We start from the raw sequence: 19,115 nt of genomic DNA, 5'->3' as shown, positions 1-19,115 counted from the left end.
TTCAGAAATGACTGCCCCCACTGCTGCTATTGCTGGGCACAGTCCCTGCAGCTCCCACTGTGGACACTGGGCACTGGATGCTACTGTTAGTGTCACTGCAACCAGGTCCTCCAAAAGCTCCGTGTCTTTGCATTACCCTTCCTTGCCAGAATGGATTCCATGTGGTGCCTCCTTCTCCACTCTGTCTTAAGTCAGAGTGCCATGTTTATACATTAGCAGAACCTAGATCACACCCATGCATACTAGCATTCATGGCCATGGAGGCTGGAGAAGCACATTTTTGAGCAGAAAACTAAGGTAGGAAGTTTCCTAAACAAAGTGTCTTCCAGAAGCCCTGGGTAGCTAGAAAGTCTGTGTATATTCCTGATATTTTGTGATCATAGAGAAATACACTTAGATGTCATGGAGATTCTAAGCTATTGAAGTTACAGATAAGCCAAAAGTATGGATATGAGTATGTGTATGCCACCTAAGTATGAGTTATCTTGTTTTTCTTTCTTTCCAGTTGGTTTTAAATCATTTACCATAGGTGAGAGATGATGGTGTCTTGCAGTAGAATGTTACAGTGAAAGTGGTTTAAAAAAAAAAGAACTAGTGAAATAGGAAATGGAGAGGCAGACAGGAGGTGGTTGGGGCCAGTGCACTGAGTGTACCTTCCTTTGTCGCAGAGACTGAGGTATAGTCCCTGCACTTCATACATCCACACTTCATACAGCAGTCAGGCTTGTGGGGAAATCTCCCCAGAGCCAAAAGTAAAGATGGCTAAAATGTGGCTCCTTTGGGCCAGTAGGGCTGGGGATGGGGTAAGGACAGAGCTCAAAAGGAAACATCTGCTGTCCATTATATACCCTGTATTTCTGTGTTTTACCATTTATCATGTATTATTTTGTGTTCATAATTTGAAAACTATATATATATATATATATATGCGCACATTTATAAAGTGCTATCTGAAATAGTCCTCATTGTATGTCCTTTCACCATCAGATTAAGGGAAAAGGCAAACATGTCCCACATCGGACATTGCTTATACCTACCGTGCCATGTTTTTTTTTAAGAAAAATTATATTTTGAAATAATTGTAGATTTACTTGTTGTTATAAGAAGCTATACAGAGGCCAGGAGTGGTGGCTCACGCCTGTAATCCCAGCACTTTGGAAGGCTGAGGCGGGTGGATCACCTGAGGTCAGGAGTTCGAGACCAGTCCAGCCAACATGGTGAAACCCCATCTCTACTGAAAATACAAAAATTAGGTGGGTGTGGTGGCGGTGGCTGTAATCCCAGCTACTCGGGAGGCTGAGGCAGGAGAATCACTTGAACCTGGGAGGTGGAGGTTGCAGAGAGCCGAGATCGCGCCCTTGCACTCCAGACTGGGTGACAGAGTGAGACTCCGCCTCAAAAAAAAAAAAAAAAGTTATATAGAGAGGTCCAGCACACTCTTTACCCAGATTTCCCCAGTGGTAACACCTTGCAAAACTAGATTCAGTATCACAACCAAGAGCTAGACACTAAGACTGTCCACCAGCCTTGTTCAGATTTCAGCAGCCTCACACGCACTCCTTTGTGGGTACATGTGTTCAGCTGTGTAAAGTTGTGTCACACGGACAGACGGTGTAAGACCACCAGTCAAGGCACAGGACAGTTCTATCACTTATAGGGCTCCCTCCTGCCCCCCTTTCAGCACACTCAAACCATCCCATTCCTGTCCTTACCTGACAACCATGGACCTGTTTTCCAGCTCCATCATTTTGTCATGTAAAGAATATTATATAAACATTTACACAGTGCACAAACTTTTGAGGTAGGCGTTTTTTCACTCTGTGGAATTCCCTTGAGAGCCATCCTCATCCATGTTGAGATCAGTTAGTTGGTTCCTTTTTTTTTTTTAATTTGCTTTTCCAGTTTGGGGCTGTTATAAATAAAGCTGCTCTGGACATTAGTGTGCAGGATTATGTGTGAACATATGCTTTCATTTCTCTGGGACAAGTGTCCAGGAGTGCAATTGCTGGGTCAGATGGTAAGTGCATGGTCAGTCCTTTGCAGAGATGGGAGCTGCAGTCTTTTATGAACTAGTCCCAGAAATGATGCACCAACACTTCCTCACTAATTTATGGTCACATAGACCCGCTCTGGTATAGTGAGCAGGGAACTCTACAAGGGTGTGCTATCAAAATTCCAAAATTCTTCTTTTGTTTACTTTGCTGCCTTCAAACTTTAATATAATTTGGTTTTCTTTCATGCCACTCTGCTGAAACTGCCCTCTTGTGAGGTCTTTAAAACAATCTTTGGTTATTTGAAAATCATTTAATAAGTAGCCATTATTAGTCTTTGAAAAGACATATTTTATGTATTTTTCAGGCCTTTCTGGCTATCTCCTCGTCAGGTAATGGTCATCCCTGTGGGGCCAACTTGTGAAAAATATGCACGTCAGGTAAAATCAGAGTCGTTTAAAGTACATAATGATCTTGCATGTATTCTGTGTAGGTCATTGATTTGGAATGTCCTTCATGTTTTAAAATATTGCAGAGTAGGCCAGGCGCGGTGGCTCAAGCCTGTAATCCCAGCACTTTGGGAGGCCGAGTCAACGTGGTGAAACCCCGTGTCTACTAAAAATACAAAAAATTAGCTGGGCATGGTGGCGCGTGCCTATAATCCCAGCTACTCAGGAGGCTGAGGCAGGAGAATTGCCTGAACTCAGGAGGCGGAGGTTGCAGTGAGCCAAGATCGTGCCATTGCATTCGAGCCTGGGTAACAAGAGTGAAACTCCGTCTCAAAAAAAAAAAAAATGCAGAGCTGACACATTAACAATCCATGTTTTCAGTAGTTGGGAGTTTAACACACGTATCATGTCTCTGTAGCTGTATCAGAACTATTTTATTTCTTAATGTATCATGTCTCTGCGGCTGTATCAGAACTATTTTATTTCTTAATGTTTTTGGAAAATTAGTATTTTAAAACATTTCATAATTATTCATTTCTACATGGCTCTATTAGGGAAGAATATTATTTGTTGCTGTGTCACAAGTGACCCCAAAACTTAGCAGATTTAAACAACAAACATCTATTATTTCACAGTTCCTATAAGTCAGGGTCTGGGAGCAGCTAAGTTGGTGGACTGTGGTGCAGAGCATCTCCTGAGGCTGCAGTCACGCTGTGGGCCAGGGCTGTAGGCCTCAGGGCTCACTCACAGTTGGTGGACACAGCTCCTCATCACCTGGGCTTCTTCTTCATCGGTTGCCTGAATGTCCTCACATAGTGGTTGGTCCCCCAGAGTTAGTGATCAGAGAGAGATGGGAGCTGCAGTCTTTTATGAACTGGTCTCAGAAATGATACACCAACACTTCAGCACTTACTTATGGTCACACGGACCTGCTCTGGTATGGTAAGCAGGGAACTCTACAAGGGTGTGCATACCAAGAGTGGGGAACATTGGGACTCTTCTTGGAGACTAGGTATCATAATGCAACACTAAAGGTGTTTCATTTTCTTCTAGGTATCCAATGAATTTTTTGAAGAAGGATTTATGGCTGACGTTGACTTAGATCATAGTTGTACACTAAATAAGAAAATACGAAATGCACAGCTGGCTCAGTATAATTTTATTTTGGGTAATTTAAGTTTGTATATATTTTTCCAAATGCTTGTTTTTTTTTTTTTTTTCCACTTTAGTTCCAAAAGATCAAATAAGAAATATGTTTCAACTAGTTGATTATCATGATTTGTCTATTTAATACTTACACAAAAAGAAGAGTCCATAGTGTCCTGGCTTAGCTGTTCCTAAGCTTTGTTGTTTGCAGGAAGAAGAGTTACAAAGTTTCACCTGAATCCCCTGGGATAGTTTTACTAGCAACAGTTAGTATTGCCTGCTAACAATGGAAAGAACTGTGAAAATGATCCCATCAGTAGAATTATATTCTTTATATTTCAGCCTCATAGGCCTGAAATATTTTCCCTCACTTTTCTGGCTTATGAGAAATCTTTGGGATTAAACTAACAAAAGAAAAGATTCCAAATTAAAAATGATCCTAAGGAAAAGATTTAGGCGAAAAATAAAATGTCCTTTTAGCACATGACTAATTAGATGCAGAATCTAAAATTTAGGCTTTAAAAATGATTCCAAAATTAAGAGAAACTAACATTGACATAACTGCAGGCATAGTATTGCTATTTCCTGTAAGTTGAGAGTCTATAGAAGGCAAAATAAATATGCATAGAGTTGCTCTATTGACAGTGTTTCACTGATCATGTTTGATGCCATAGTAGGTATTGTGGTGTTTCAATCAGGCATCTTATGGTGGCAGAAATCTCAACTTAGTTTAGACAAAGACAGCATTTAATGGGAGGGTCTTGGAGTTTCCCGTGACTTGAAAGGTAGAGTTAAATACCAAACCTCTAGAAGAGCAATCAGAGCTCAGCCCTCACCAGGACTGTTTCTCCCATTTCTGGCTCCTGTCTCGCTCTGGTTCTTTTTGCTTCTCTTAAATATCTACTTTATTCCACTTACCTGCAGACCGGTTTCTTCCTTCTGTATGGCAAGAAGCATGGCTGTAGATTCCTGCATCATCTCACAATATGGGTCACTAGAGAGAACAAACTTTTTACCCACATTCCAGAAAATTCTGGTGGGCTGGCATGGGTCTGGTGTCCACCCGTTGGCTCATCAGGTATGCCAGGTGGAGTGGGTGAGTCTGTAAGAGCTCTCCCCACTCTCATTTGCACCCTAGGACCACAAGAGCTATTCTCTCAAGTGGACAGTAGAGAGATGGGATCAGAAGTCATTCCTTCCCTCAAGAAACTTACCAGAGGATGAACCTAATGCTTATTAGATGATACGTATTAATAATTAAGAAAAACTCGATAAAAACATATCATGTGACTGCTGACTTAATGTTTGGTAAACTGCTGGTTTAAAATACATTTCTTTACCTTTCCTTTCTGCAGTGGTTGGAGAAAAGGAAAAGATAAATAATGCTGTAAACGTGCGAACAAGAGACAACAGAATTCACGGAGAGATTTTAGTAACTTCTGCCATTGATAAACTGAAGAATCTCAAGAAGTCACGGGCACTCACTGCTGAGGAGGACTTTTGAAGTCCTTCTCTGGTATTTGCTTCTGTGTAACTTTGTTTTGACCCTTAAAAATGTATTTTTCTTAACATGTTAGTACTTTTAAGACTTTGGAGCCACTGATGGGTCCACTCATGGACTAAGCTGAGGAAGGAGACAGTGAATGTGTAGCTGATATGCACAAAATTTAGTTTGCTAATGTCCACAGGGGACAGTCAGAGGGCACATGTGGGAAATTTTCCAGCAATCAATCCCTTGAGAAACTTAAATGGGGAAGTATTACTTATTGAAAAAGGGAAACAAAACACTAGGAAATGACTATGAAATGTTAGTGCTATGATTTGTGATTTTCAAAAGATGGGCTTCAAATAAAAGCCTGCAGTTTTTTTAATATGAGGGAAAATCTTATTTTCTAGTATGTCTCAGGTATTTTTATGACTGTTTTACTAAAAGTCACACTGAAACTTTATCTTCAAAATTGGAATCATGACTTAATTTTGTTTCAGCCAATAACCACAAAAGCAGCAGCTACTACTCAATACTGGGTTACTGACAGAGGAATTCAGTTCTGTGGAATCTGGTGTTTGCACTATAGGCTGAGTTGCCTTTCAAGTGTTTGTAATTCGCAATTGGGTTTTGTTCAGCTTTAGAAAAAATAAATTCCCAAATGAACTGCATCAGTGTTTCCAGTGTTTCAGTTAAGCTGCTCACCTAGAGTTAAATTACTTTTTTGATGGGATGACATTCCATTGATTTATATACTGAAGTGGATTTCAGATTTAACAGAGAGGAATGCGTTACTTGCCCAGAACCGAATTAAAATGGCATTATGTCAATAGAGAATTCAGCTACCAAACAAGAAGTATTGTTTATTTGGTGAGGTGCTGTGGAAATGTCAGAAATTCTCTCTCTGTTCAATATACTGATCATTTAGTTAACTAAACAGTTAAACAGTTGGCAAAACAAAACAGTATCTATCAGACCTGTGTAGCAGTATATGGTACAGATTGCGTGATAAGGTTTTTTTTTTTTTTTTTTTTTTTTTTTTTTTTTTGAGACGGAGTTCCGCTCTTGTTACCCAGGCTGGAGTGCAATGGCGCGATCTCGGCTCACCGCAACCTCCGCCTCCTGGGTTCAGGCAATTCTCCTGCCTCAGCCTCCTGAGTAGCTGGGATTACAGGCACGCGCCACCATGCCCAGCTAATTTTTTGTATTTTTAGTAGAGACGGGGTTTCACCATGTTGACCAGGATGGTCTCGATCTCTCGACCTCGTGATCCACCCGCCTCGGCCTCCCAAAGTGCTGGGATTACAGGATTGAGCCACCGCGCCCGGCCGTGATAAGGTTTTTTAAGACCCAATCTTGCTCTGTCGCCAGGCTGGAGTGCAATGGCGCGATAGCAGCTCACCGCAACTTCCTCCTCAGCCTCCCGAGTAGCTGGGACCACAGGCGTGTGCCACCATGCCCGGCTAGTTATTTGTATTTTTAGTAGAGATGGGGTTTCACTGTGTTAGCCAGGATGCTCTCGATCTCCTGCACTTGTGATCTGCCCACCTCGGCCTCCCAAATTGCTGGGATTACAGGCGTGAGCTACCTCGCCCGGCTGTGATAACGATTTTTAAAGCTGACATTCAGGGCTTATGTGCAGGACTTTTCCATGTATTTAAAAAAAAATCATTCATCAAACATGCACGTGAGGGATGGCAGTCAGAAGGCCCCGGAATGAATGATCCCGCAGCAAGTGGGTGGAGGAGAGCACAGGTCACCAGCATGGTTCCTTCCAGGTGTTTTGGGATAGAAACCGGCGAGGGTCGCAGCGAGCTGGGGCCTGAGCGCTGCTCCCCCGATGTCCTCCCTTCCCCAGGCAGGGCTGTGCTCTGGACCCTACCCTCACTTCGCAGCGCCTCGGGCCATCCTGCTCCTCCAGGTCTGAGAGGAACTTTCTAGAAGTGCTGCGTATCTTCCACGAGCTGGCCAAAAGTGAAAACCACGGTAGGCCTGAGCGCCGGCCCCAGGGGAGGGGCCCCTCGTCGCCCCGGGCCGCTTCCCCGACTGCAAATAAGTGTCTTTAGGATGAAACACCACGCGATACTGTCCTGAGAACCTTCGCACAGGACCCGGCACGCGACATCCGACCACACCCACATTTGCCCGCCTCTGCTCTGGCTGGCTTCGGGCGTGCATTTCGGTCCACGGATGACCTTTCTCAGGTCTCCTGCGGTGGAAAGATTAGTGAGCCCCTCATTCAAGGACGTGAGGGGCGCGTGAGAACCAAGCAACCTCCCAGGTTCGCATCCTCCTCGTGGACCTCCCAGAGAAAGCAACCGGAAGAAAAACCACCCGCTGCCCGCGCGAGGAAAGCGCAAGCGCAGACGCCGGCCGCCCGGAGACGCAGCGCGCCTGCGCCCAGTGCCCGCTCCCGCTCCGAGCCGCGCCCGCCCCGCCCCGCCCCCCACGCGCGCGCCCGCGCCCCGCCCCGACTCGCAGGGCCCGTCCCCCGCCCGGAAGTGTGCAGGCGCCGGCAAGATGGCCTCTCGGGTGCGCCCGCTGCGGGGCCTCCGCTCCCTGGGTCGCGTGCTGCTCTTTCTCTCGCAGTTCTGCATTCTGTCAGGCGGTGGTGAGTCAAAGGCCGGGATCAGCGCCGGGTGGAGCTGAGTGGCAGCGGGGCCCCGGGAGCTGCTAGGAGGCTGGGCCCACGGGCGGAGGCTGACGTGGGGAGGAGGCCGAGTGCCCGGCTCCGGGCGGCACGTCGCTGCATCTGGAGTCTGGCGCCCTGGCCGCCCGGCCGGAGGCCGCCCCTCCGTTACGACGACACCGAGCCGCCCGTCGTGGCTGCGGAGCCCTGGAACGGAGGTGGAGCGCTTGGGGGCTCGGCCTGGGAGGCGGAACCGGAGCGCGATGCCCCCCTTCGGTCCCTCGTTGCCGGCTGATGTGAACTGTTGTCCACCCGTTGACGTTTCGTCCCTAAGTTTTGTGTTTTCTGGATGCCAAGCCGTGAGGTTTTCATGAGCAGCTTATTGGCCTGGTGTAGACCCGCCGTGTTAACCACACAAAACAAGGTTCTCTCGTCCCGGGATAACATGTTTGTCTAATTGTACGATCCTTAAATTTAGAGCAATCGCAGGCGCTGGCTCAGTCAATAAAGGATCCGGGCCCAACACGTACATTCACAGTAGTTCCCAGGGCAGCAGGTACTAGACATTTTCTATTCTGGTAAATATGTGTATTTATATCTAGTCATTTCTCTTTTGTTTTTGACAAAAATTTCCTTTAGTATACGAAGTCACTTTCCATTTTTGAATATTTTATTGTATTTTAGATGATGTGAATTACGGGCAGATACACAGCCATTTTCAGTAGTCTTGGCATTTAGATACCTTTTGGCGTTTCTACCTCATCTCTTTTTCCAGTCCCACGCTCATTTGTCTCCTTATTTCTATTGTTTTTCCACTTCATCCAGTAAAGTAACCTTCAGTCACTGCTGCTCTCCCTTCAGAAAATTTCCTTTACTTCCGGAATCCTGTTCCTGATGTTATATATCAAAGGCTCCCCCAGGACTGTGTGAAATGGAAGGATCACAGAGGGGCCGATGGAGACCTGGAATCTAAATCTGGTTTTGCTACTGGGATCTCGAACAAATTATGCCCTTTGGACCTTGATTCTCATCTTTAAAGCAGTGGGGTTGGTCTGATGGCCTAAAGTCATTTCTGCTTTGTGATCCAGCCACATAGTCATGGGATCACAGAAAAGAGTATTTTGTAGAATTGTCCACTTAATACAGTGAGTAAAGTAGGACCAGTTTTAAATAAGCATTAGTGTGTTTTGCTAAGTGGAGGCTTTGACTCTAATTTCATCACTTTAGAGTGACATTACTTCAGTGAATTGAAACTGGCAGAGGTATTTTACTGATTATTTGGCTGTAAAAAACAGTAGCGCACTTGAATTTTAAATGCAGATTACTTTTTAGAGAAAGCACAAGAGTTCTTGACTCTTGCAGGCTTTTGAAAGTCCTTTTCAGGAATACTTGCAATTTTGATCCTCTCAGTTGGTAAAAATACATAGCACACCTGATTAGGTTGGTTGGAAATAAGTTATAGCTGAGGCCAGGCACGGTGGCTCACGCCTGTAATCCCAGCACTTTGGGAGGCTGAGCTGGGCAGATCACCCGAGGTTGGGAGTTCGAGACCAGCCTGACTAACATGGAGAAACCCCATCTCTACTAAAAATACGAAATTAGCCGGGTGTGGTGGCGCATGCCTGTAATCCTAGCTACTCGGGAGGCTGAGGCAGGAGAATCACTTGAACCCGGGAGGCAGAGGTTGCTGTGAGATCACGCCATTGCACTCTAGCCTGGGTAACAAGAGCAAAACTCCGTCTCAAAAAAAAAAAAAAAGGTTGCAGCTCACTGAGGAAGTTATTAAAATAGAGAACTATTTTGAACTTTGGTAGCATAAAGCTGTAAATGTTATATTAGCAAATATGGCTTATCAAAGTACCAGTGTGAAATCATGACATTTTCTAGAGTTGATGCCCTGAGGATGTCAGTGGCTTCATTTCTAAACTAGTGAATTCAGATTTTTGAAGAGAACGTTGGATTGGAAATGGAGAGATTTGGGTTCTAGTTCCAGTTTTGCCACAGACTTCCTCTGTGATTTTGCACAAACCCTACTATAAGTTTTAGTTTTTCAACTATAAAATGATAGGTTTTTTTTAAAAAAACCTCTTAATATATACCCAGACTTTTCTATGCATTATTCGTATGTGAGCACCTTTAGTTTTCACAGCCACTTGGGAGGCAGGAATGAAGTAATGTTTTACAAGTATGGTGCCCGCCAGGTCACATAGCTGGTTATTTGCAGAACTCTGCTTTAATTGCAGGTGTCTCTGGCTCCAGTCCCATGCTTTTTCCATTCCAGTGCAGTGTCTAATTGCTAATGATCATGTCTCTTAACCTTAGAAGATTATTCTCCTCTGTTATTCGAATCAGTATTGTAGGAGAATAAGCTTCTCTCTTACCTCTCACAGAAAGTACTGAAATCCCACCTTATGTGATGAAGTGTCCAAGCAATGGTTTGTGTAGCAGACTTCCTGCAGACTGTATAGACTGCACAACAAATTTCTCCTGTATCTATGGGAAGCCTGTCACTTTTGACTGTACAGTGAAACCATCTGTTACCTGTGTTGTAAGTACTATAGCTTACTTATTCTAAATGCATTCACTGTAGACTTCAAGTTAAAGAACAGTTCAGACGTGACTATTGAGAATAAATTCTGAATAATTTTTATTTTCTTTTATGTTTGCCCTGTTGAGTAAGTAGAAATAAATGTAAAAGAAACCCAGTAGAGCTTTTCGTGTCAGCTCACTACTGTTTTAGTTATAATGATAACTGTCAAGCCAGTTGATGTCTGCTGGAAATGCGCTTGACAGAAATGTTGCTTTGTAGGACTGGAGAAGATCTTAGTCTACTAGCATATCTAAAGCAAGTCTGATTTGTTCAGATGGGTTTTGTGTTTTTAGTAGTGACAGCTAGTGTACAGAGCAGGTGGCAGTGTCTTTCTGCCATAGATGAGCTTCTGAAGGCCCAGTGTTTGTGAGAAGATGGATTCGTAAATGCCAGAATGCCTGGGGATCTCTCTGGAACAAAATTAAGTGGAACCCCTGTCTTGTCCAGAACGAATTCCAGATAGTCCAAAGATGTAATGTGAAAAGTGAAATCTGGAAGTACCAGAGAGAACACAAGATAGTTGTTATAATCCCAAAATGGGGAATATTTTTCTAAGTATGAAATAAAGTTTAGAAGCCATAAAAGAAAGAAATGATACATTTGACTACTAAAAATCAGAGATTTCTACATGATCTTAAAAAAAAGGGCATAAAGGCAAAAGACATGACAAACTAGGAAAAAGTGTTTCTAACATATGCGACAATTGATACACTAGTATCAGTAATATATAAACACTTCCTAAAAACCCACATGGAAGAGATGACAGTCTTATAGAAAAACCGTGTTAGGACACGAGCAGATGGTTCATAGGAAAGGAAATACAAACAGACTTATTTGTATTATTACATGAAAAACAGGGATAAGTTTTTTCATAATTAAAAACAAACTAATACATTTTTAACCCTCAGATGGGCAAATTTTTTTTTTTTAATTTGACTTTGAGTTTGTGAGAGTATAAGGGTCAGATACTCATATCTTATTAATGGGTAGTCAAATTGGTCAGCCTCTTAAAGGGGATTTGTCGTATCTGTGAAACTTATAAATGCACATAATCATCGACCTAGCAGTTCTACCTCTAGAAATTTATGCTGTATATATTGTTATACATGGATGCAAATAAGTATGCTTTTTTTTTTTTTTAGCTGTGTTGCTCTTTAAAGCAAAAGATTCAAAAGAAGTGAAATGTCCAAGAGAGAACTTCTTAATTTATGGTACACGTGTAATAGAATAAACCCATTGTAGCCATTAAAAAGAAGTAGGAAGCTCAGAGATAATGAACTGACATGTGTACAAAATTAAGTGGACGTCTTGGGGAAGGTTAAATATAGATGACATAAATGTGCCTGTGTGTAGAATAGGCTCTCCCTGGAAGTGCAGAGGCTACTTGGCTGGGGGAGGGCAGTGGTTCCAGAGGCCGGGCCAGACAAGACCGACTCACTGCCCACTCTCCTGCTGTGTCTTGAAATGTGTACCTTGTACATGTGTTACCTACTTTTTTTTTTTTTTGAGACGGAGTTTCTCTCTTATTACCCAGGCTGGAGTGCAATGGTGCGATCTTGGCTCACCACAACCTCCGCCTCCTGGGTTCAAGCGATTCTCCTGCCTCAGTCTCCTGAGTAACTGGGACTACAGGCAGGCGCCACCATGCCCAGCTAATTTTTTTATTTTTAGTAGAGATGGGGTTTCACCATGTTGACCAGGATGGTCTTGATCTCTTGACCTGGTGATCCACCTGCCTCGGCCTCCCAAAGTGCTGGGATTATAGGCGTGAGTGTTACCTACTTTTTAAAAAACTATTAAAAAAAACCTTTTGTTTTCATTTTATTACATGACTACAATAGTAAAGCACCTACCTCCTTCTCCAACATCAGGCCTTCTGCTCTGAGGTTCTTTTCAAATGCGTTTCTTCTGTCATAGTGTGTGTTCGTCTTTCTATAAATCAGGATGCAATCAGTTTTGCCATCTTTGAACAGAGGTCCAGTAGATGCTATGTAATTCGTGCCATTCTGCAAATAAAGTAATGATTGTTAATGGTGTGGGTTAGACAAGCACATATGTTTTGGTTATAGTTACTTCCATTTGAACACTAGCATTACAGTATCGAAAAATGTACTTTTAATATTCCTACTATGAAATATGGAAATACAGTTAAAGAAAGTTTCCAATCTACTGTTGGAGCCACATTAGCAGGTGGTGTTCCAGGATATGAAATTAGGTGGTCTGATAGCTGGACGTGGGTTCTCTGCTGGTGGCATAAAAATGCATATGTTTTATTCAGTCAGACCCATGAAAATAATATCATATAACAAATAATAAAATGATTACTTATTTAAAAAAAAAAACTTGTATTTTAAGCACATCACTGAAAACAGGCAGATGTAAACATATTTTCTAACAGGTCAAACTGCTTACCTGAATCAGGTGATGCCTTATCCACATTTGAATGCTTTCCATGAAAAGTGGTTTTGCATTGATAAGAAAATTAGTATTACTTGCTTCACCAGCACATATGCCAAAATTGGAACAATACAGAGAAAATGAGAATGGCTCTTGTGCAGAAATGACATGCAAATTTGTGAAATGTTAAAAATATATATATATATGAATGAGCCAGACGTGGTGGCTCACACATGTTAATCCCAGCACTTTGGGAGGCCGAGGCCGACATACCACCTGAGATCAGGAGGTTGAGACCAGCCTGGCCAATATGGTGAAACCCTGTCTCTACTAAAAATACAAAAATTAGCTGGGCATGGTGTTGTAACTCTGTAATCCCAGCAATTTGGGAGGCTGAGCCAGGAGAATTGCTTGAACCTGGCAGGTGGAGGTTGCAGTGAGCCGAGATTGCACCACCGCACTCCGGCTTGGACAACAGAGTGACACTCCATCTCGAAAAAAAGAATAATTGTGTGTGTGTGTGTGTGTATATACAGACACATATATATAATATATATATGATGCTTCCAGAGATGGTTGTGTGACCACATAAAAATGATTTGAAAAATATGCATTACAATGTAATGTCAGGTGGAGTAAAAAGACTACAGAGGGCTTTCAGTATAATTCCATTTTAGCAAATTTATAAATATACATGTAAAAGAAATGGAAAGAAGATTAAAAGTAGTTAGCTCTGAACACCTGTAGGTTTTTGTCTGTAATCTTCAAATGTGTAACATACAAAGAACATGTACTTTTGTAAGCAGAAAACAAAACAATGGCTTTTGAAATTGAAATGAAAAAATATCTCTGGCCACCAGGGAACACTCACTGAGCCTCCACACATCGTGTAGTGCTTCTGAGTTGGGCTGGCTCCGGATAAAGCATGCCACATGCTCTGGAGGTAGGAGCAGCTGTAATAGCCCTGAGTTGCCGGGCTGTGCAAGGTAGGAGGTGTTAGGGAAGGCTGGCAACTCAGAAGCAAAGTGGTGGGTTAACCACTACAGAAGCGTCAGGCTGGGTTCAGAGACCTGGATTCCACTCCTCCCTTGAAGCTTGAAGCTCAGTGACCTTCAACAAATGCATTCATCAGTTCCTTCTAGCCATTCGTGATTGACTTTCTAAAATACATTTTCCTCTTTGCTGTGTTACAAAAGTACGTGTGAAAAACTTAGCTAAGCCAAAGTGATGAAATAATTCTATCACCCTGAAATGACTTGCTATTTTGATGTGAATTTATCTACTTTTTTTCCCCTGAGGTACGTTTAGTTGGGTGTGTATTTTTCTGATTATGGGATCATACCATATACATTTGTTTGGCATACGTACTGTTTTGGTAACTGTTTTTCTGACACTTACTCCTAGGTCCTAAATACAAGCGTTTTAGGAATTTTGTCCATGTGACTGACATCTTAACAGACTGCTCCATTGCAATTGATGAGTTTTGTGTCGTTTGCTACATAGGATCAAGACTTCAAATCCCAAAAGAACTTCATCATTAACATGACTTGCAGATTTTGCTGGCAGCTTCCTGAAACAGATTACGAGTGTTCCAATTCCACCAGCTGCATGACGGTGTCCTGTCCCCGGCAGCGCTATACTGCCAACTGCACCGTGCGGGACCACGTCCACTGCTTGGGTAAGTCAGAGTTCAGGGACCTTTGTCAGCAAAATGCTTTTCTCTACGTTTATTGAAGGGACTTTAACCAGAAATTTGAGAGTCAAATTACTTAATTAGAAACAGGTATCAGCAGCTTTTTAGCTGTGCCAACCCTCATTAATAAATTCCACATACTAAAATAAAGCATCCAGAACATTGCATTTCCGTTATCTTTTTAAATGTAATATTTCATAAAATAAGAAAACCAGGGGAAGTATAAAGCATAATACACAGCAGTTGACTTTTACCCAAAATAACAGTGAAAACAGCACCAGTACCATTGCAGCTACCTGAGTGCTGGCCTTCGCCTGGTCGCTCGACCTCCTCTTCCAAGGTAACCACCCTTTTGAACTGTTTCTTACCACTTCACTTCCTTTTACAAATTTTCTATAGTTTTATTGTATGTATGTAATAAAATACAGTACCATATATTCAATAATGCCTGTTTTAGGGCTGTATAAGATGACATCAGGCTGGTGGTTTTCTGGGACTTTCTAATTTCCTCTCAACATTATGGCTGTACGATTCAGCCGTGTGACTTCTCTTATTATTGTTATTATTTTTTACTTCCATGTAGTAATCTATTGTAAGCTTATATCACGGTTTTATCTACTCTCCCATATATTCTGATTATGTGCCGTTTTTTGCTCTTTTGCCTCTGTTAAAATTTCTTTGCCTGTCTCCTGATTGCACATGTGCAGGAGCTTCTTAAGCGTGTGCTTTCCAGGTGTGCTCCTCTTTAAATGGCTATGTTAGCTTACATTCCCACCAGCGCTATGCAGCTATTCCTGATGATCCATATCCTCTCCAAGAATTCTTAAAAGTCTTGAAGTTGTCTAGACTTCTTTTATATTTTGAATATTATCTGTACTGTCCCTGACAGGCTCTCCCAGATTTTGACTTTTTTTTTTTTTTTTTAACATGGTGGTATATTTTCATGAACAGAACTTTAAAAATATAATTAGTTTAAGTTATTAGAGTTAGTCCTTTTTTGCTGTGGTTTTAAGAAATCTTTTTCTACCCCAGGTTTAGACAATTTGCTACGTTGTCTTTTTTTTTTTTTTTTTGAGACGAAGTTTCGGTCTTGTTACCCAGGCTGGAGTGCAGTGGCGCGATCTTGGCTCACCGCAACCTCTGCCTCCTGGGTTCAGGCAATTCTCCTGCCTCAGCCTCCTGAGTAGCTGGGATTACAGGCACGTGCCACCATGCCCAGCTAATTTTTTGTATTTTTAGTAGAGACGGGGTTTCGCCATGTTGACCAGGTTGGTCTCGATCTCTCGACCTTGTGATCCACCCGCCTCGGCCTCCCAAAGTGCTGGGATTACAGGCTTGAGCCACCGCGCCCGGCCTTGCTATGTTGTCTTTTGAAGGTTCTAAGTTTAGCCTTTCACATTTTGGTTTAGAATCCACCTGGAATTGCTCTTGGTAGATGGTGGGAGGTGGATACAACTTGAATGGCTGCCCCCACGTGGATGGCCACTTGTCTCAACTCTTCCCTGCTGACCCGTGTGTAGCCTCTGTCGTGCTTGAAGTGATTGTATGTTTCTGGTTCTGGACTTTCTTATCTTTTCCTGTTGGATAATTTCGATGCCTCGGGACCACACTGTCTCACGCACTTGTAACTTCCCTTAAGGCTTGGTATCTGGTTGAGCATTTCATGTTCTTTAAGTTGTAATGCTAACTTAGCTGATTTCAGTGTTGCATGCATGTTTGGAGATGGTAAGGGTTTTGCACTATTCACTTAAACATGCATTATTGTAAAGAGAGTTTACTTTTCAAATTTTAAATGTTGAGGCCATTTGTTTCAGTTAAGTCTTTCTGAGAGTATTTTTATACCATGAATTTTTCTTTTCTTTTCTTTTTTTAAGGTAACCGTACTTTTCCCAAAATGCTGTATTGCAATTGGACTGGAGGCTATAAGTGGTCTACTGCTCTGGCTCTGAGGTAAGCTTTGTTACCAGTAAGTTTAAACGGCTGTTTGGTGGAATATTCCTGACATTGAGCTCAGGCCACTTAATTCGTGGCTCAGATCCTACCATGTGTGTAAGACTCGGCAGCAGCTGGAAGAGTGTAAGGTGATGAGCCCAGACTCCTTGGAGTTTCCTGGCAGGCGCGTTAGCTTTTCTCCCAAGGAGTTGAGAGAGTTCTCTCTCTGCACATTGGCGTTCCCATTCTGAATGTACCATGAGGCAGTAAAATGCTGTGGACTGTCTAAAATAGGTAGTTTTATGATGTATATCTTTAGTTTAACTTACTATAAAAAAGTAATACATGCTGAATACTGAAAACTGGAAAGATGAAAATGACAAAAATATTAAAAATTGCCTCTAATTTCACCATCTGGAGAGAATTAGAGGCTTATATTTCTTAAGTAGAAATGTGCTGTTTGTTAAACTTTTCAATAGCACTTTAAGACATGTAGTAATTCTTCCCAGGTAGGACCCTGCTTAACGGGTTAGCTAGGGAAAAGGTTGTGCTGCCTGCAGCTGAAGTTTTGGGTTGGTGTCTGAGACCCTGAGGCCTGCAGCATTACAGACACAGGGCGGGATTTCGCAGCCTCGTCCCTGCTGACATTTTGGGCTGGGTGATCTTTCGTCTTGGGGCTGTCCTGTGCATAGCAGGATGTTTCGCAGCCTCACCGGCTCGACCTACTACTTGTCGGTAGCAAACCTTCCATCCCCTGCAGTTGCAACAGTCACTATGTCTCCAGATGTTGCCAGGTGTCCCCTAGGGCACAAAATTGCCCCTTGCTGAGAACCACTGCATTAGAATTTGGGCTGGGGAAAGAAGGATCTTGCCTGGCAGGAAAGGTGTGACTGGAAGGCAAAAGAGGAGGCCAGGAGAGAACAGTGACACTAACAGAAATAACATAGGCCAGGCGTGATGGCTCACTCCTGTAATCCCAGCACTTTGGGAGGCCGAGGTGGGCGGATTGCTTCAGGTCAGGGGTTCGAGACCAGCCTGGCCAACATGTTGAAACCCCCCCGTCTGTACAAAAAAATACAAAAGCCGGCCATCGTGGTGCATGTCTGATCACTTGAGCCCAGGAGGAGGAGGCTGCAGTGAGCTGGCACTGCACCACTGCACTCCAGCCTCAGAGACAGGGATTCTGTCTCAAAAAAAAAAAAAAAAAAAAAGATTGGTAACCATTGCTGACAATGGTTCAAGTTCACAACTGGCTTTTTAAAAATAATAATAATAAACTTTTGAAACTTGGAATAATTTTAATTTACAGAAAAGTTGAAAAGATAATAGAGTTCCCATATACCCCTAACCTGGATTTCCCTATATTGGTAACCTACAGCTAAAATTTGTGGATTAATTTTAGCTAAAAATTGTATGTTTACTTCTGACATTTAAACAGTCTTCCTGCCTGCAATTATTTGCTGGTGTCAATTTGTGAAATAGTCACTTGTGTTCCAGTTAAGGGCTGTGATCATTGGAAGCCCTTTCTCAAATCTGACATAAGGTGGCGATGGACCCCTAACTGGCCGCACTTGGGGTGGAGGTGGTCTCATGGAATCCTGTCTGTTTGCCACCATAGCATCACCCTTGGTGGGTTTGGAGCAGACCGTTTCTACCTGGGCCAGTGGCGAGAAGGCCTTGGCAAGCTCTTCAGCTTTGGTGGCCTGGGAATATGGACGCTGATAGACGTCCTGCTAATTGGAGTTGGCTACGTTGGACCAGCAGATGGCTCTTTGTACATTTAAGTGTGGTATGTGCTTCAGAAAGGAGCAGTGCTTAGAAAAAGCCCTTTGTCTGTAGGAATTGATGTGATGTGAGTGATGCATTTCTGTTTTTAATGTACAGCATCTGTACTTTGTTTGCCTTGATAAAGGTAAAATAAAGAAATGAAACACTGAACTGTGCTAATCTGGAATTTGTTTTTATTTGCCTGAAATATTTTTTTTTTTCTGTGAAAAAATTGAGACTTACTTAAGCCGGGAGAATGACTTCTATAGTGGTTAGAAATCGATTTAATTCCATGACTTTAGTTTTGTATATTGCTCAAGTCAAACTGTATCACTTGTATCTCCAGCCCAAATGTAATCTGCCTTAAAAACCTTTCAGCTGTGATTGCAGGAAGTGGGATGTGTTTTTACTGTCAGCTAATTGAAGTTATTTGGCTCAACTCCAGTCATCTGTAACTTTTTCAGTGTAATATGTATGTAGTCTGGTCTGTATATATGAAAATTTGAATTGAAGGTTTATGTCTAGTTATGGTTTAACTTTTCCTAGTTAGTATATAAAAGATAAAGACTGCTGAAAAATGAATAAAATTGCCCGTTAAGAAATACCGTGGGCCTGTTTTCTGTATTAAATACGATCTTGAATAATCACTGCAACCTACCTTTGTTGTTAAGAATAACATTTTGATTTTTCAGGCCATTACTCCATTCTAAGACTCATAATTGGCTGGTTTATTGACACAGTGGAAATATATAAATGTTTTTGAGTAGAGATCTGTTATAGACCCTTTATTGGGGAAAAAAACAGTTATTTAAAAAATTTTTACTTAAGGTTGCTTTTGAAACATTTAAAAATTTTTAGCATTTTTTCTTTTAAATGCGAGTATCTTGAGTTACTGCTTTTTAAACACTTGTACGTATTAGCCAGAAGACTGTTAACCATATCACACAGCATCTCTAAAATATCTTTTGGTGATGTCTTCACATTTTATTCATCAGATGATTTGTTAATTTCAGTTTACCTGAAAGGTGAATTAAA

The 19,115-nt window shown here is 42.3% G+C and overlaps 2 protein-coding genes and 1 non-coding gene across 5 annotated transcripts in view; all 3 read left to right on the top strand.

The window, feature by feature from the left end:
- The window catches only part of TARS3 (threonyl-tRNA synthetase 3), a 65,773-nt gene extending 60,030 nt beyond the window's left edge, over window positions 1–5,743 (top strand). Inside the window, exons 17-19 of one of the 2 annotated variants that reach the window (XM_039480063.2) lie at window positions 2,359–2,431; window positions 3,494–3,608; window positions 4,942–5,743. In XM_039480063.2, the coding sequence (XP_039335997.1) occupies window positions 2,359–2,431; window positions 3,494–3,608; window positions 4,942–5,090 (337 nt within the window). In that variant the 3' untranslated portion in view covers window positions 5,091–5,743. The remainder of the gene's footprint in view (window positions 1–2,358; window positions 2,432–3,493; window positions 3,609–4,941) is intronic. The other variant, XR_005582318.2, reaches the window with a different exon arrangement.
- Window positions 5,744–7,550: 1,807 nt separating this feature from the next.
- On the top strand, window positions 7,551–18,682 carry TM2D3 (TM2 domain containing 3). 2 transcript variants are annotated; one of them, XM_003940545.4, is made up of 6 exons: window positions 7,551–7,683; window positions 8,180–8,257; window positions 10,092–10,249; window positions 14,192–14,366; window positions 16,256–16,331; window positions 17,932–18,682. In XM_003940545.4, the coding sequence occupies exons 1-6, from the start codon at window positions 7,593–7,595 to the stop codon at window positions 18,095–18,097; spliced, it is 744 nt and encodes a 247-aa protein (XP_003940594.1). In that variant the 5' UTR covers window positions 7,551–7,592; the 3' UTR covers window positions 18,098–18,682. The 2 variants fall into 2 exon arrangements, with proteins under 2 accessions (XP_003940594.1, XP_003940593.1); XM_003940544.4 differs by lacking the exon at window positions 8,180–8,257 and having other exon boundaries at window positions 7,552–7,683.
- Window positions 12,784–12,886, top strand: LOC120368290 (U6 spliceosomal RNA). Its single transcript, XR_005582474.1, has one exon. It is a non-coding gene; the product is annotated as a U6 spliceosomal RNA (small nuclear RNA).
- Window positions 18,683–19,115: the final 433 nt, after the last annotated feature.

The sequence above is a fragment of the Saimiri boliviensis genome, chromosome 5, assembly GCF_048565385.1.
Source record: "Saimiri boliviensis isolate mSaiBol1 chromosome 5, mSaiBol1.pri, whole genome shotgun sequence".
Taxonomy (NCBI): domain Eukaryota; kingdom Metazoa; phylum Chordata; class Mammalia; order Primates; family Cebidae; genus Saimiri; species Saimiri boliviensis.
Note: the sequence above shows the minus strand (reverse complement) of the source record. Positions and strands in the feature narration are given on the sequence as shown.

Bases quoted from the DNA above. Each gene is read 5' to 3' on its own strand.
- TM2D3 (XM_003940545.4), top strand. From the start codon at position 7,593: ATGGCCTCTCGGGTGCGCCCGCTGCGGGGCCTCCGCTCCCTGGGTCGC. The intron at 10,250-14,191 runs GTAAGTACTATA...TTTGCTACATAG, and splicing joins AACCATCTGTTACCTGTGTT to GATCAAGACTTCAAATCCCA. The intron at 16,332-17,931 runs GTAAGCTTTGTT...TTGCCACCATAG, and splicing joins TCTACTGCTCTGGCTCTGAG to CATCACCCTTGGTGGGTTTG.